Source organism: Lynx rufus, unplaced genomic scaffold, assembly GCF_022079265.1.
Source record: "Lynx rufus isolate CCGP_SWC_20201006 ecotype Redwood Valley unplaced genomic scaffold, mLynRuf1.p SCAF_13, whole genome shotgun sequence".
Taxonomy (NCBI): Eukaryota; Metazoa; Chordata; class Mammalia; order Carnivora; family Felidae; genus Lynx; species Lynx rufus.
The window spans coordinates 23,246,696-23,262,828 of record NW_025814827.1 but is presented as its reverse complement, the minus strand read 5'-3'; the positions used below and the strand labels follow the sequence as shown (position 1 = coordinate 23,262,828).

At 36.7% G+C, this 16,133-nt stretch overlaps 1 protein-coding gene across 5 annotated transcripts in view; it reads right to left on the bottom strand.

Annotated features, from left to right (window-relative positions):
* The window catches only part of MYO5A (myosin VA), a 188,904-nt gene that overhangs the window by 108,109 nt on the left and 64,662 nt on the right, over positions 1-16,133 (bottom strand). For all 5 annotated transcript variants that reach the window (XM_047075091.1, XM_047075093.1, XM_047075094.1 and 2 more), the window contains exons 3-4: positions 14,331-14,502; positions 12,282-12,426 (exon numbers count right to left, since the gene is read on the bottom strand). In XM_047075091.1, coding sequence (XP_046931047.1) covers positions 12,282-12,426; positions 14,331-14,502 — 317 coding nt within the window. The remainder of the gene's footprint in view (positions 1-12,281; positions 12,427-14,330; positions 14,503-16,133) is intronic.

Below are 16,133 nucleotides of genomic sequence, written 5' to 3'. Positions count from 1 at the left end.
ATCCAACAATACATTAAAAGAATTATTCACCACAATCAAGTGGGGTTTATTCCTGGGATGCAGGCTTGGTTCAATATCCGCAAATCAATGTGACAGATCACATTAATAAAAGAAAGGATAAAAACCACAAGATCCTCTCAATAGATGCAGAGAAAGCATTTGACAAAATACAGCACCCCTTCTTGATAAAAACCTCCAAGTAAGTAGGGATAGAGGGAACATACCTCAAGATCATAAAGGACATATACAAAAGACTCACAGCTAATATCATCCTCAATGGGGAAAAACTGAGAGCTTTCCCCCTAAGCTCAAAAACACAACAGGGAAGGGGTGCCTGGGTGGCGCAGTCAGTTAAGTATCCGACTTTGGCTCAGGTCATGATCTCACGGCTCATGAGTTCAAGCCCCACATTGGGCTCTGTGCTGACAGCTCAGAGCCTGGAGCCTGGTTTGAATCCTGTGCCTCCCTCTCTTTCTGCCCCTCCTCTGCTGGTGCATTCTCTCTCTCTCTCTCTCTCTCTCTCTCAAAGATAAATAAGCAATAAAAAATTAAAAATTAAACAAACAAACAAAAAGAACGCAACCAAAATGTCCATTCTCACCACAAGTCCTAGCCTCAGCAATCAGACAACACAAAGAAATAAAAGACATCCAAACTGGCAAGGAAGAAGTCAAATTTTCACTCTTCGCAGATGATATGATACTCTATGTGGAAAACCCAAGACTCCACCAAAAAACTCCTAGAACTGATAATATGAATTCAGCAAAATCACAGGATATAAAATCAACGTACAGCTATCAGTTGCATTTCTATACACCAATAATGAAGCACTAGAAAGAGAAATCAAGGAATCGATCCCATTTACAACTGCACCAAAACCCACAAAATACCTAGGAATAAAACTAACCAAAGAGGTCAAAGATCTGTATGCTAAAAACTATAGAAAGCTTATGAAAGAAACTGAAGAAGACACAAAGAAATGAAAAAACATTCCATGTTCATTGATTGGGAGAATAAGTATTGTTAAAATGTTGATACTATTCAAAGCAATCTACACATTCAATGTAATCCCTGTCAAAATAACACCAGCATTCTTCACAGAGCTAGAACAAACAATTCTAAAATTTGTATGGACCAGAAAAGACTCTAAGTAGCCAAAATAATGTTGAAAAAGAAAACCAAAGCTGGAGGCATCACAATTCTGGACTTCAAGCTGTATTACAAAGTTGTAATCATCAAGACAGTATAGTAGTGGCACAAAAACAGATCAGTGGAACTGAACAGATAACCCAGAAATGGACCCAAAAATGTATGGCCAACTAATCTTCGACAAAGCAGGAAAGAATATCCAATGGAAAAAAGACAGTCTCTTTAGCAAATGGTGCTGGGAAAACTGGACAGTGACATGCAGAAGAATGAACCAGGACCCCTTTTTCGCCATACACAAAAATAAACTCAAAATGGATGAAAGACCTAAGTGTAAGACAGGAAACCATCAAAATCCTATAGAAGAAAATAGGCAGCAACCAGTTTGACCTTGGCCACAGCAACTTCTTACTAGACAAGTGCCCCAAGGCAAAGGAAACAAAAGCAAAAATAAACTATTGGGCACCTTGGGTGGCTTGGTTGAGCATCTGACTCTTGGTTTTGGCTCAGGTCATGATCTCACGGTTTGTGAGTTTCAGCCCTGAATCAGGCTCCATGCTGGCAGCACAGGGCCTGCTTGGGATTCTCTCTCTCTCTCTCTCTCTCTCTCTCTCTCTCTCTCTCTCTCTGCCCTTCCCCTGCTTGCACAATCAATCAATCTATCAATAGAATGTGCCGGCACACTGGTGAAAGCTGTGCTTTAGAGAGTCAGAGAGACAATTAAGGTCATTCAATTCCTGAGAAACTGGTCACACTGCTATCAGATCCTCTCATGTCAAATTGAATTCTCTGTTCCATCACTACAGAGCCTTAATATAAAGGTGTCTTAACAGAAATAGCCAGTTACATATATTTATAACTTTTATAGACTCATACTTACTGTATTTTAATGCTTCTACAACTTTACGGGGCAGCTAGTACCCACTAAGTGCCAAATTTTTCAAGAATCCTGAAGAACAGTCATATACAAGGAGCTGAGGTAGTCTCAAAGTAAAACTTGAGTGGGATCATGAAGAATACATAAAAATCGGGCAGAAACAGGAGCATGGAGAAGGAAATTCTAAGCTGAATAAAACATGCAAAATTTATGTATGCAACGTTAATTTGAGGGAGTAAATGTATTAGAATAGGGGAGTGTAATTGAAAATAAGAAAATGACAAAGAAGAAAGGTTTTGGAGTCTCAAAGCTAGAACCAAATACCAGCTCCTAGATTCTATTTATTAGGCTGACAGCCTGAACAAGTTATTTTCCTCAGTTTCCTCACCTGTAAGGCAGGGGTGATGATGTCTGCTCCCATGCTTGCACAGCAGACATCTAAACCTGGTAGCTCTTAATACAAGTTAATCTACCTTTATATATCATACCTAAAGTTCCTTACCAGGTAGCATATATTACTTCAAGTCTATTTACATAAATAGGATACTTGGTACCACAGGGCAGCAGAGTCACAGTTGGTAAGAGGAGAGATTTTATAATCTATAATAGCAGGCCAATGAAACTCAGGACAGAGAAGCCTTCAGAAAAACTGCCTAGGGGCCCCTGGGTGGCTCAATCAGTTAAGTGTCCAACTTCAGCTCAGGTCATGATCTCACAGTTCGTGGGTTTGAGCCCCATGTCGGGCTCTGTACTGACAGCTCACAGTCTGGAGCCTACTTCAGATTCTGTGTCTCCCTCTCTCTCTGCCCCTTCCCAATCTTACTCTGTCTCTCTCCATCTCTCAAAAATAAATAAACGTTGAAAAAAAATATTAAAAAGAAAAAGTGCCTAGCCAAATGAAAGAAGGAGCCACCCTAAGAAAAGGCCTAGCAATAAATAATCAAGAGTAATAGGGTGCCTGGGTTGGTTGAGCTCAGTTGGTTGAGTGTCTGACTCCTGATTTCAGTTCAGGTCATGATCCCAGGGTCATGGGATCAAGTCCCATGACAGGCTATGAGCTGAACGTAAAGCCTGCTTAAGATTTTCTCTTTCTCCCTCTACCATTCTCCCCTACTTGCACACACTTTCTCTAAAAAATAAAAATAAAAAAAATAATTAAAAAAAACAATTAACAAAAAAAGGGGGGCGGTGCCTGGGTGGCTCAGTTGGTTAAGCATCTGACTCTTGATTTCGGCTCAGGTTGCATTTCATGGTCATGAGATCAAGCCCCAAGTTGGGGTCCACAATGGGCATGGAGCCTGCTTGGGATTCCCTCCCCCCAACCCCTCTCTCTTCCCCTTCCTTGCTTGTACACACATGCACACACATGCTCTCTCTCTCTCTCTCTCTCTCTCAAAAACTAAAAATACATTTTTAAAAAAATTTTTTAAAAGAATATAACCAGATGAGAGGCTAAAGTAAATGAAAAGAGAATATAGACCTAAGACTTCATAATGATGAGGACTGATGATAGTAACAGCCTATACTTAAATACTTATTAAAATTTTTAACTGAAGTATAGTTGACATAGAATGTTACATTAGTTTCAGGTGTACAACATAGTGATTCATTAAGTCTCTATGTTATGCTATTCAAAGTGCTTTTATGTTTATCATCTAATATACTTTTTACCTTTGAAGTAAGCACAACAGGTATTTTTTTTTCCTTATTGGGGAAAATAACACAGAGAGGTTAGATGGCTTATCCAAGTTTAGAACAGAGCTCTATGAATGTCACATACCACACCTCCTGGTTTCCAAGAACAAAGTCTATACCATGCTCCTTCTGCTTTACTACACAACTCCTTACCATAGTCTGCTCTCTACTAGGAAGAGCAAAATGCTTATGTATTAGTCTCCATGAAACAACAAGGTAACAAACGCATACCACAGAATACTATATAAGTGTCAAGGTAAACCATCCAGTGAAATTGCTCCATTTTATAGGTAATAAAACTGAGACTAAGGCAGATGAGGAGATTGAACCTTACATGGTTATTTATTGATGCATGTGTGATTAGTACAGAGCTCTTTTTCATTATACCAAGGTTATGCATATAAACTAATTTATGTCAAGAAAACCCAGGGTTGCCTGGGTGGCTCAGTCAGTAAAATTTCTGACCTCAGTCCAGGACTTTATGAACTCGGTTTGTGAGCCTGAGCCCTGAATTTGGCTTTGTGCTCACAAGTGCAAAACCTGCTTTGGATCCTCTGTTTCTTGCTCTTTCTGCCTCTGACCAGGCCCCCCCTCCCCACCCCTGCCTTGCATGCACACTCTTTCTCTCTCAAAATATTTTTTAAAAAAAGAAAACCTATAAATGAAACTTAGTCAAAAAAGTTTATTTACCTTTTACAATGGAAAGAAAATAAACCAAATTGATCAATATTGCCTGGTTTTAAGGAAATAAAAGAAAAAAATTATGTGTTAAGGAAAATTTACTGTCATTTAGTTACCAAAGAGCAATCAGTGGCAGCATGAGAAAAGACTGGCAAGAATGGGAAACAAGAACATGAGAAGAAAAACAGACACAGCAGCCCACTGACACTTGCACATCTCCTCTGTAAGTCAAAGGGACTATTAAAAGTAAGAGGCTAGACTATGAAGGTATTCTAGGAGGGCACTGCTCTCTATAAAAGCTTAGAAAGGAGTCCTGAGGCAAGGATCCTGGTTATTGCTATTGTCATTGGACATATGCCTACTGGGGAAGAATCATTTGTATCAGTTTTGTTTTGACAACAGATACCTAAAATGAAACTCTAACCCTTCCTCCTCCCTCCCTTCCACCCCACATACAAAACCTGCTCTTCCTTCAATCTCTTCCATCTCAGTAAATGGCAGCTTCCACTTTCTGGTGCTCAGACCAAATACCTTGCCTCCATCCCTGACTCCTCTTTTTCTTTCATACCCTCACATAAGCAAGCCTTTGTCCATTCTATCTTAAAAATATATCCAGAATCCATCCATCCACTCTTACCATCTTCATTAATATACTCTTCAACTGGATTATTATTTCTTAATTGGATCAATATAAAAACCTCCTAACTAGTCTCTTGGATTCTACCCTTGTCCTACTACCAACTCTTTTTTTAATTTTTGCTTTTGTTTTCTAACTAGTCTTGATATGATTTCAAACTGGTTTTTTTTCCCCCACTGATTTCAAACTCACAGAAAATTACAAAACTAGTAAAATGAACTCCCATATATGCTTTACTCAGATTCACCAATTGTTTAGGTTTTGCCTGTTTGTTTTATTAACCTCTCTATTTCTCTTATATTTTCTGAAATATTCAAGAGTAGGTTACAGACATGATGGCTCCTACATAATTTAGAGTACTATATTTCTTAAGAACAGTGACATGCTTTTATACATCTATAGTAATCAAAATCAGGAAATGTAACAGTGACATAGTAATATTATTTATTTCACAGATATCTATATTCCAATTTTATCAACCATCCAGCAATGTTCTCTACAGTTTACCTTACCTTTCCATCATCACAGATTCAATTCAGAATATTCACTGCATTTAACTGCATGTATTGTTCATCACTTTTAATCTAAATGCTTCCTCAGCCTTTCCTGGACTTCTCTGACCTTCATAATTTTGAAGGGTATCTATAGTTATTTTGTACAATGCTCCTCATTTTTAGTTTTTCTGGTGTTTCTTCCTGATTAGATTTAGGATATGTATTTTTGGCAGCAATTTATGGTTAATTTTTATCATAGCTGCAAGATGAGGCCATTCCTCTGTTCAAAACCCACACTCAGATAAGTCAAATTTGCTATGACAGCCCACACCTCTTGGTAGGATCCTTGCAGTTGATGATTTTTCTGCTTGGAATATTCTTCCCCAGATATGTGAATGACTTGCTTTATCCTTTCCTTCATGTTATTTTTTTTTTAAGTTTTATTTATTTGTTTTGAGAGAGACAGAGAACATGAATGGGGGAGGGGCAGAAAGAGAAGGCGAGAAAGAACCCAAGCAGGCTCCAGGCTCTGAGCTGTCAGCATAGAGCCCGACACAGGGCTCGAACTCACAAACCATGAGATCATGATCTGAGCCAAAATCAACAGATGCTTAACCACCTGAGCCATCCAGGCGCCCCCTTTCTTTCATTTTATTACTCAAAAGAGAGCTTAAGTTTTTATGGAGTTAGGTAAGTTGATATCAAAGTCTCTATGGAAAAACAAACACCTAAAGATAGCTAGGAAAATAATGAAAAAGACAAACTATGAGAGGGTTTAATGGTACCAAACATTAAAAAAAATACTACAAAGCCACTATAATTAAAACAATGTGAGGGGAAAGTGGGTGATAGGCACTGAGGGCACCTGTTGGGATGAGCACTGGGTGTTGTATGGAAACCAATCTGACAATAAATTTCATATTTTAAATAAATGAATGAATGAATGAATGAATGAATAACAGAGTGAGGGGGCACCTGGGTAGCTCACTCAGTTAAAGTGTCATGATCTTGCGGTTCATGAGTTTGAGCTCCACTTCAGGGTCTCTGCTGTCAGCACAGAGCCTGCTTCACATCCTCTGTCTCTCTCTCTCTCTCTCTGCCCCTCCCCCATTTGCTCGCTTGCTCTCTCTCTCTCTCTCTATCCCTCTCTCAAAAATAAACATAAAAAAACAAAAAAACCAGTGTGGTACTAGGACATGAAGACATAAAGGGAGGTGAAAAGAACCGAGCCAAGATATTGACCCCAAAACATGAGAAAACCAAGGATATGACAAGTGACATCTGAAATAACTGGGGCAAAATAGGTTTCTTAATAAGTGCTGCTGGGGTAACTAGGTAAGCATTTGGAAAAAAGATAAATTTAGATCCATATCTCATATAATACAAAAGAATAAACTTCAATGGGATCAGGGACCTAAAGGTACATTATAAAACAATACAAAGAAGAAAACATGGATAAATTCCTCTTTTACCCTGGTATAGGAAAAGGCGTTGGGTGTTGTTTTTTTTTTTTTTAAGTTTATTTATTTATTTTGAGAGAGAGAGAGAGAGAGCAGAGAGAGGAGAGAGAATCCCAAGCAGGTTCCTCCATGTCAGCACAGAACCTGATCAGGGCTCGAACCCATGAGCCATGAGATCATGACCTAAGCTGAAATCAAGAGTTAGACACTTAACTGATTGAGCCACCCAGGCACCCCTAGAGAAAGGTTTTTAATACTGACTCAAAATCTCTAGTAATAAAATAAAAGATTGATAATTTTGCATGGAAAAAAAACAGCACAAATAAAATCAAAAGAAAACTTATAAATGGAGGGGGGATATTTACAATATATACCACAAAGAGCTAATATCCCTAATGTATTTTTTAACTCTTAAAATTGAGGACCAAAGGACTAAACACACAACCGAAAAACTGAAAAGACATAAATGGACAGTTCACTGCATAAACAAAGACACAAACACATTGATAAAATGGCTTTTAAACATACAAAAAGATGTTCAAATTCACTCATATTTAAAGAAATACAAATATAAACAACCTTGAGATACCACTGGATAGTGAAGAACTGCAAAGAAAAACTACATATTTTTTGTTGATGAGGCTATGGGGAAGCAGGCATTCTTGAACATTTTTGGCAGAAATAAAAACCCGTATAACCCTTCTAGAGGGAATCTGGAAATACCTACTAAACTACATTTAAACCTACCTTTTGACCTAGCAATGTCACGTTTAGCAACCTACCTTAAGCTACATTTCCAAAAATACATAAATACATATGCACCAGGTTATTACAGCATTGTTTAAATGTTGTTGAATTTAAAATGTTGAAAACAATCTAAATGACCACATATGGGAAAGTGGTTGAATAAACTAATAAAGTGAGTAAGATAAAGAACTAACCTAAGTAACTTTGGAAATCAGTACTTTATATACCATAAGGCTAAAGACAAAATGAATTGGACACAAATATTGTACTTGAATGGTAAATTTGCTTCTGACGGGAGTATGGGATAATATTTTTAGAACTACTTTACTACTTTATGAACATTCTAGGATTGAGCAAAGAAATATACATATATATATATGTATATGTGTGTGTATGTGTGTGTGTGTGTATACACATACATACAGGATAAGGAGACCAGGTTTCTAAAGACCAAAGAAAGGAGATAAATGAAGGAAAAAGAGAAAGCAAAAATAAAAACTGTGGTGTTGAACTGGAATTGGATGTATCAATATGAACTCAAGTTTTTTTAATATATATACAAATAGACACAATAATATATACAGACATGTATCGGTGTGTGTGTGTGTGTGTGTGTGTGTGTGTGTGTAAAAATGTGTAACTTTTATATTTAGAGAAAGGCAAATTAATACAACACTGGGATACCATTTATCACCTGTCAGTGTGGCAAAATTTTAAAAGTATGACAACACATCCTGTTGGTAAGGCTATGGGAAAACCTTTATTTCCTAGCTCTGTGAACTGGGCTTAAAGATGATGCCCCAATAGTAATGAGCATTCCTAGCAGAAAGATCTTTGTTTCTAAGTACCATTCCTCCAAAAAAGAAACCAGAGCTCCCTGAAGAAATTAAATAGCTGATTCTAGGGTTGGGGTAAGGAAATCAGAAAATGAGCCACATGTTGCTAAAATGTAAGAAAATGATCAAAACATAATAAAGGGCTGTTGAAAGTACACTTGAAAAGAGCTCCAAAGTTTCAACAAAATAAATCTGATAGAGTTTGAACAAAATCTGATAGAGTTTGAACAAAATAAATAGTGATAATCCATAGACTAAAATAAATATCCATGAGTCCATACTGATAGAAATAAAAAATAAATACTAAATAAATGGGGGAAAGTAACAGCTCTTCCTTACAGTAGAAAATAGCAAATGACCACTTGACCAACACCACAGTAAAAATTGTTGCAGTCAAGAATCATCAATGGATGTTAAAATTAGTAAGTGAAAGTATGATGAAAAACAGGATATTTACATGGTCTCAAAGTATTTTCCCATAACACACTTATTAATTTCAAAGTTTAAAATAGTAATTAAAATAGAGAAATCTGGTAGATACTGCCTTAACTAAGTGATCAATGTTAGTATCCCCAGGAATCAGTATCTTATATCTCCTCTATATGATGAAGGGCACATCACTTCTGTGATATGACTGTCCAAAATGTGTGGCTAGCCTCAATTACTCAATCAGGAAAAAAACTCAAACTTTCAGGAGGGTAAGAATTTTTGGAGTCTATTTTGCCTAATTTTTCTACTGCTGTGTCCTCAGAGCCTACAAGATAGTTGGCCAGTATGCATTCTTCAAAAGTGTCAAAATCATGAAAGAAAAGAGGATTAATGGATAGTTCTAGATTGGAGGAACCTAAGGAGAAACACAAGGTACTATGTATGATTCTAGATTGAATCCTAGACCAGAAAAAGGGCATTGGAGGGGAAATGATAAACAGTGAACAAGGTTTTTAGATTACTTAACAGTATTATACAATGTACATTTCCTGGTTTCAATTATTTACAATGGTTACATAACATGTTAACATGGGAGGAAATGTGAGGGTAAGGAAATCAGTACCTCTGTGTACTATTTTTCCAACCTCTTTGTAAGTTTAAGGTTTTTCTAAGTTTGCAAAAAAAACCAGAGAGGGCAGCTTTACAATGAGGCTTTCCCTGAAACTACTACATATGCCCTCTTGCCTACCTGGCATTCCTTACCTACTTTCCTAACTTTATTTTCCAGGATAGTACTTATTAATATGTGAAAAACTGTGTATCTTCTGCCTCACTTCATGAGGGTAAAAACTTTTGTCTATTTTGTCTCATTTGTTTGCTGTTGTGTCCCCTATGCCCAGGACAGTGTCTGGATGGTGTTCAGTAAAGGTCTACTGAACAAGTGTCTCTAACTTCCCTGAAGATATAAGGGGCCTCTAAGAGTACTGGAAATGTGAAACTCCAGGATTCACATCTGGTAAACATGGCACCTCATCACTTGGTAAGGAAAAAATGCCAAGAAACGATCCTGCAATATCTATCTCCAACTATAAGCCTAAGAGACGTGGTCTATTTAGCTGCTGTAGCACATTTTCTGTGTACAGACTTATAAATATATTTATAAATGGTGAACATAAAATCATAACTGAAGCGTATTTTAAAACTGCCTAAAAAACAAAACTAAGCAAAAGGAAAAGAAACCAGCAAACCTATAGTAAAGAAATCACATTGACTGAGTCACAGGGGAATCATCAGGGAAGAAATGTTAGGAAACCAAAGTAAATCTAGGGTTGAAAAGCCAGAAATATTCAGACAAATCTAACACTATTTTTGAATTTCCTGTGACAAAGATGCGGAGAACCAGACTTTCATATCAGTATTTTTCAGATTAGTATTTTCAAAGAAGTCATATAATTTTCTATGAGCAGCATAACATTTTTCAGAGATAATTTTTAGGGCCTAGCACTCCATGCAATTCCCTCTCTGCCTGATAGTTCTCTGGCTGTACTTGTGCCGTGCTCACTTGTATTGCAATGCTCCAGGATTATACACATCGAATATTGGTGGGTTTTTCTAATTTTAGGGGGAAATTATGCTGATAGATGGAATTTAAAAGCCTCAAAAAGTAACATTTCTTACACTTTTGATACTAGTTCCTATTTTATAACAGAATCTGGTATAATACACCATGTTATATAGTACAAAACTATAGTTAGTCATTTTGTATTTAATATGATAATATTTCACAGTGTTAGACTAATGGAATTTGAAAGCTAGTGTTCCTAGTTATGTGGCCTTAAGAAAGTTAAGTAACTTCTTATTGCTTATATTTTCTCATTTGTAAAATGAAGATTAATAATAATACTAACTTCAGAAGGTTGCTGTGAGGATAAAATTACTTAAAAAATTGAAGGCAATTAAACAGTATGTTGCAAAGACAGAGTACTTAATAGCTATTATTAGAAATAATAATAATTTATTAATAAAAGGGCATAATGACTTCTATGGACTCTGTCAATGAAATAATTCTAAAATTCTGTCACATGCTAGTCCAAGTATGTACAAACACTCTCCCCGTTTGGAAAGGAGAAAATAAAACCTCTGCAGTATTAGTTTTTTCTCCACTTCATAAATTGCTTGAGGATATATGCTGGTTCTTACCTGAAGACGGGAGATATGAATTGAATATATACTCTTCTATACCTCCATAGTTTTGTATTACATCACATTATTAAGAGTCTAATCTAGTCCTGAAAGTAGCTTTTTCCTCTGGTTTTCTACTGTCATAGTGTTAGGGTTCCACGATTAACATCAAAGACATTTTACTGATGCTGTTCAGGATCACTGGACACTAGAACATAATACTAATGTTAAATTCAGTTTCCTTGAGATTTAATTCTCTAAGATACAGATTTCTTCTTGTCCTTAGCCCTTTTATTTCTTTTTTTTTTTTTAATGTTTATTTATTTTTGAGACAGAGAGAGACAGAGCATGAACAGGGGAGGGTCAGAGAGAGAGGGAGACACAGAATCTGAAACAGGCTCCGGGCTCCGAGCTGTCAGCACAGAGCCCGATGCGGAGCTCGAACCCACAGACCGCGAGATCATGACCTGGGCTGAAGTCGGACGCTCAACCGACTGAGCCACCCAGGCGCCCCAGCCCTTTTATTTCTGTTCTGCCACTCATTAGTTGAATCATAGTGAACCCATCACTTATTACCACCAACCCTTGATCCGCTCTTCTGTAAATATAATATCTGTCTTTGCACATAGTCACAGGATCATGAGGAAATTCCAAAGGCAGGTTTTTTTTAAGTTTATTTATTTATTTTGAGAGAGAGAGAAAGAGAGAGCACATGCACAGGAACAGGGGAAGGGCAGAGAGAGAGAGAGGGAGAGAAAGAATCCCAAGCAGACTCTGCACTGTCAGTGTGGAGCCTGATGCAGGGCTCGAATTCACGAACCATGAGATCATGACCTGAGTCAAAACCAAGAGTTGGACCCTTCACCGACTGAGCCACCCAGGCACTCCCCAAAGTCAGTTTTTAAAAATTGGATGTTCTTTTATAAATAAGAAGTTATTTTAATAATAATGCAGGCCATCTGAAATAGTCAAGTCTGTTTATTTAATAATAATTTACCAGTTGCTCTTAACTGTGTTTTAAAATATCTGTGACTCAGCAAAGAAGAAATTATCACATCTAGTAAGAGTCATGAAAAAAGAAATAGAGCTCCCACCAACCTGGCCATTTGCTTGTAAGCTTCTTCAGCTACTGCAAAGATATGTGGATCCATATCACCCATATTCTGACCACTATATGCATTAATAATATCTTCTCCATAAATAGGCAGCTGTTCATAAGGATTTATAGCTACAAGGACTATACCTAGGGGAGGGGTAAAAAAAGCAAAAGAAGAAGTCAGTGGTACACTAATGGACATATCAAACTTGGTAAAGCGAGAATCACAGTTAACACAAATTTCAACTTGAGTTAATATTGAACTAACAAATTGTTAAAGATCGAAATATATCACAGCCTTTGCCTCTGAACACAATATACCCAGACCTAACTAAAACACCATTTAAAAACTGGCCTAGGTTATTAAAGATAAAAACCATGGCAATGTTAAAAGAAACATAAATATTTTCATAGTATTTTAAATTGAAAATTACACTTTTAGAAATTTATCCAAATGAAATAACCAGAGATTTAAGCAAAGAGGTTTTTTTTCATAAAGATGTTTATCATATTATTCACAGTAGTGAAAAGCAGAAACAAACTATATAATCAAGGAAGAGTAGCTAAATATTTTCTTACATCCCTATAACAGACATGGTAGACATTTGTGCTACCACTACAAATCATGTTTATAAAGAATATTAAAAGTAATAGGAAAACATGACACAAAACTATCAACAGACTAATTCTAATTTCATATCTATTTATACTTTCTCACATATACACACATATAGGATATGTGAACATAATACTGGTTTTTTTCAGTAGTGAATTACATGTATATATTTTTCGTTTTTAAACACCTTTTTTTTGTTTCCTTAAATTTTATAGTAAGTATATTTTAAATTAATGAAGCCCTTCATTCTACAAATATTTATTCAGTTCCAAGTATGTCCCAAGTCTTTTCTGAGTGCTAGGTTTATAACAGTAAACAAAAAAAGACAAATCTTTACCCTCACAGACCTTATATTCTAGTAGGAAACTCAAACAATTAACAAGTTAAGAAAAAATAAATATTACAGGTTAGATAGTAAAAAGGAAAAAAAGAGAAAAATTAAACAGAGAAAGAACACGGAAACTTAGAAGGGGAAAAGGGTTTATGATTTAGATAAGGTGGGCTGCGAAGGCTTTATTGACAAGGTAACATATATGCAAGAAAAAAGTAAACGGAGAAATGAAAATTGACAATCAGAAATAGTTAATAGAGAAGAAAAAGAGTTAGCATCAAGGATACAAGAGATATACATTCCTTTAAGAAGAAAAGATAGTTGTCCCTGTCCAAAGCAGGAGAGTAAGGAAGAAATGATAGGTGCTGAGTTGGTTACACCAAGCAAATAGACTTAGAAGAAAATGAATGAAATCCCAGACCTGAGGCTGGGGGAGAATAATTAGTGAAAGAAAGATAAGAAGTCAGTAGAGAAAAGAGCCAGGGACAAGGGAGAAAATAAAAGTTAAGAAAAAAATAGAGACACAAAAGAAGGAAAGGGGGGAAGAACCCAAATGTACATGTGCTTAGTTTCCAAGAGAAAGAAAAAGACTACTGAGCTGGGTCACTGGCAGCTAACAATGCAGCGAGCATGGGTCCAGACAAACACATCAAGCAAGAATAGTTACTATGAGTTGTCAGTCCTGCACTGAGAACAAGAGAACACTAAACTTGAACTTGCTCCAAAGATAAGTCTGGACATCTACTCTTCATATAGCAGTTCTTGTAAGAGATGAAAATAACTACCAAACTGTCACTGAATTTGGCAAATAATTTCTTTGGAAGGAAGAAAATCTGGAAGATGGGCCTAGCCCAGCTCAGGGTTTTTTGTTTGTTTGTTTGTTTTGTTTTTTTTTGAGCAAAATTATGTAATTTACAAAAGAGCTTATTCAGCACAAAATGCAATGAGCTAATGAACACTGGTAAATCTTTTTTGATAACTCAAGTGATCCTCTCTCTAGGAGGAAATCCAACGACAGCCTTCTTTCCCCATGCACAATATTTCCATGGTACGTCCATTAGAGGGAAGAGTTCATGGTCCACTCAGACAGCAAGGCACACTTACCACAATATGTATAGATAAGTTTGGAGTCAATAAAGCGGACTCTGAGATTGTGGAGCACAGCAGGCTCATGAAGATAGCTGAGGGCTGTGAGATCATTTTCACCCACAAGTATGTCAGGGTTTCTTAAGTGAGGCAGTTCCTTAGTCTTTGGATCTAGACGATATTCCAAATCCTGAAAATGCATAAGGTACAGCATCTGGATAAATCATGGCAATAAAAGTGAAACAAGTCCATGCATTTTGCTTATTTCCTATTCCTCATTTGCTTCTCAACTATTAAATGCATTCTTTTGCTGGCACATTTCCCAAAGCCACAGAAAATGGTGGAAATGAAGAGTCTTCTTTTTCACTAGATGTATTAACTTGTATTAATAATTTTTGCTAATATAGTTTGAGAAGCCTAGACGTTTTTTTACCCGTTATGGAACCAGAAGTCTTTAATCTTTAAATAACCTTTCTTTTTCTCTCTTTCTCTTCACCTGTGATAAGTGAACAGACAATAAAGAGTGGTCAAGAGCTTATCTTTAGAGTTAGATCGACCCAGGTTCAAATCCTGAAACTGGTACGTACTTCTTTTGTGGCCTTGGGTATGTTATTTAATCTTAATCCTTCATTGTAGAAAGGGCATAAGAGAAATAGCTCACAGGGGTGTGATAAAAATTAAATGAGGCAATGCATGGCATGTTGTAAGTACCTGGGAACCCCTGAACCCTGAGAGGTCCAAGAATCTCCTGAAATTAACTGTAACTGTGCATATGTGCACATGTGTAAATATATATACATATGTATATTGCTTTTGGAATTACAGTTCATAGTTTTCATTTGATTTTTAATGAGGTGATTGGCTGCAAAAGTTCAGAAGAACTACTCACTTTAAAGCCAAGGAAAATATGGCTTTATGACAAAGCCAAGCATGGAAATTATCACTCAACTATGTATTAAGGGCAAATAACATATGACAAATAAAAAAGGAAAAAAATGTAATTTAATTATAGAGAAGGACTAGTTGGTTTTGTAAAAAGCCACTTTTCTTAACATTGCAGAGATATAGAGGTCAAATATTCAAAATAGGTTGGAATGAATCATGCTAAATGGAAAGGAATTTATAATCTGCTCCTCAATCTCTCCCTGCCTGTTTATTAGGATATAATGTCCTTCCCCAAATTGAATGGTCCTTGCACTGGTCTCTGCAATACACAAAAGCCACTCTGGCTATGTAATCTCAGGCAGAACTACTTAATATCTCTGAGCCATGGCTTCCCTTATTTGCAAAATAGTTATAATACTACCTGCCAACCTACAGGGTTGTTGTGAGAATTAACATAAGAAAATATATCTCACAGTGCCTAATATTGTGCCTAACACAGAGCAGTTGAATAAATTATTTTCTTAATTTGACATTCAAGGTCCTCCTAATCAGGCCTAATTCTTCCCTGCCTTTTTCCCAACTAACCTTGCCTCTATTTTGCTCTCCTGAAATTCATCCTCTGTGCTTCCACCAATGAGTCCTTTCTAAAACACAAATCAAACATCCTTCCTCTGTTTAAAAATACTACAATCATTCCGCATCGCATATCTCTTGAAGTCCAAGAGTTTTAACATGATCACCAGGCCCTCTGTGATCTGGTTCCCACCCCCCATTCTCTTGCCAGTTCTGTACTCTTACTTCACATTCTAACAACATAGAACTTATGTACCTCCCCAAATGCACATTACTGTGCATGCTTCCCTGCCTTTGCACGTGCTTTTCTGGATCCCTTAATTGCACTTCTGCTGGTCTACTCATTCTTCAGACAATGCCTCT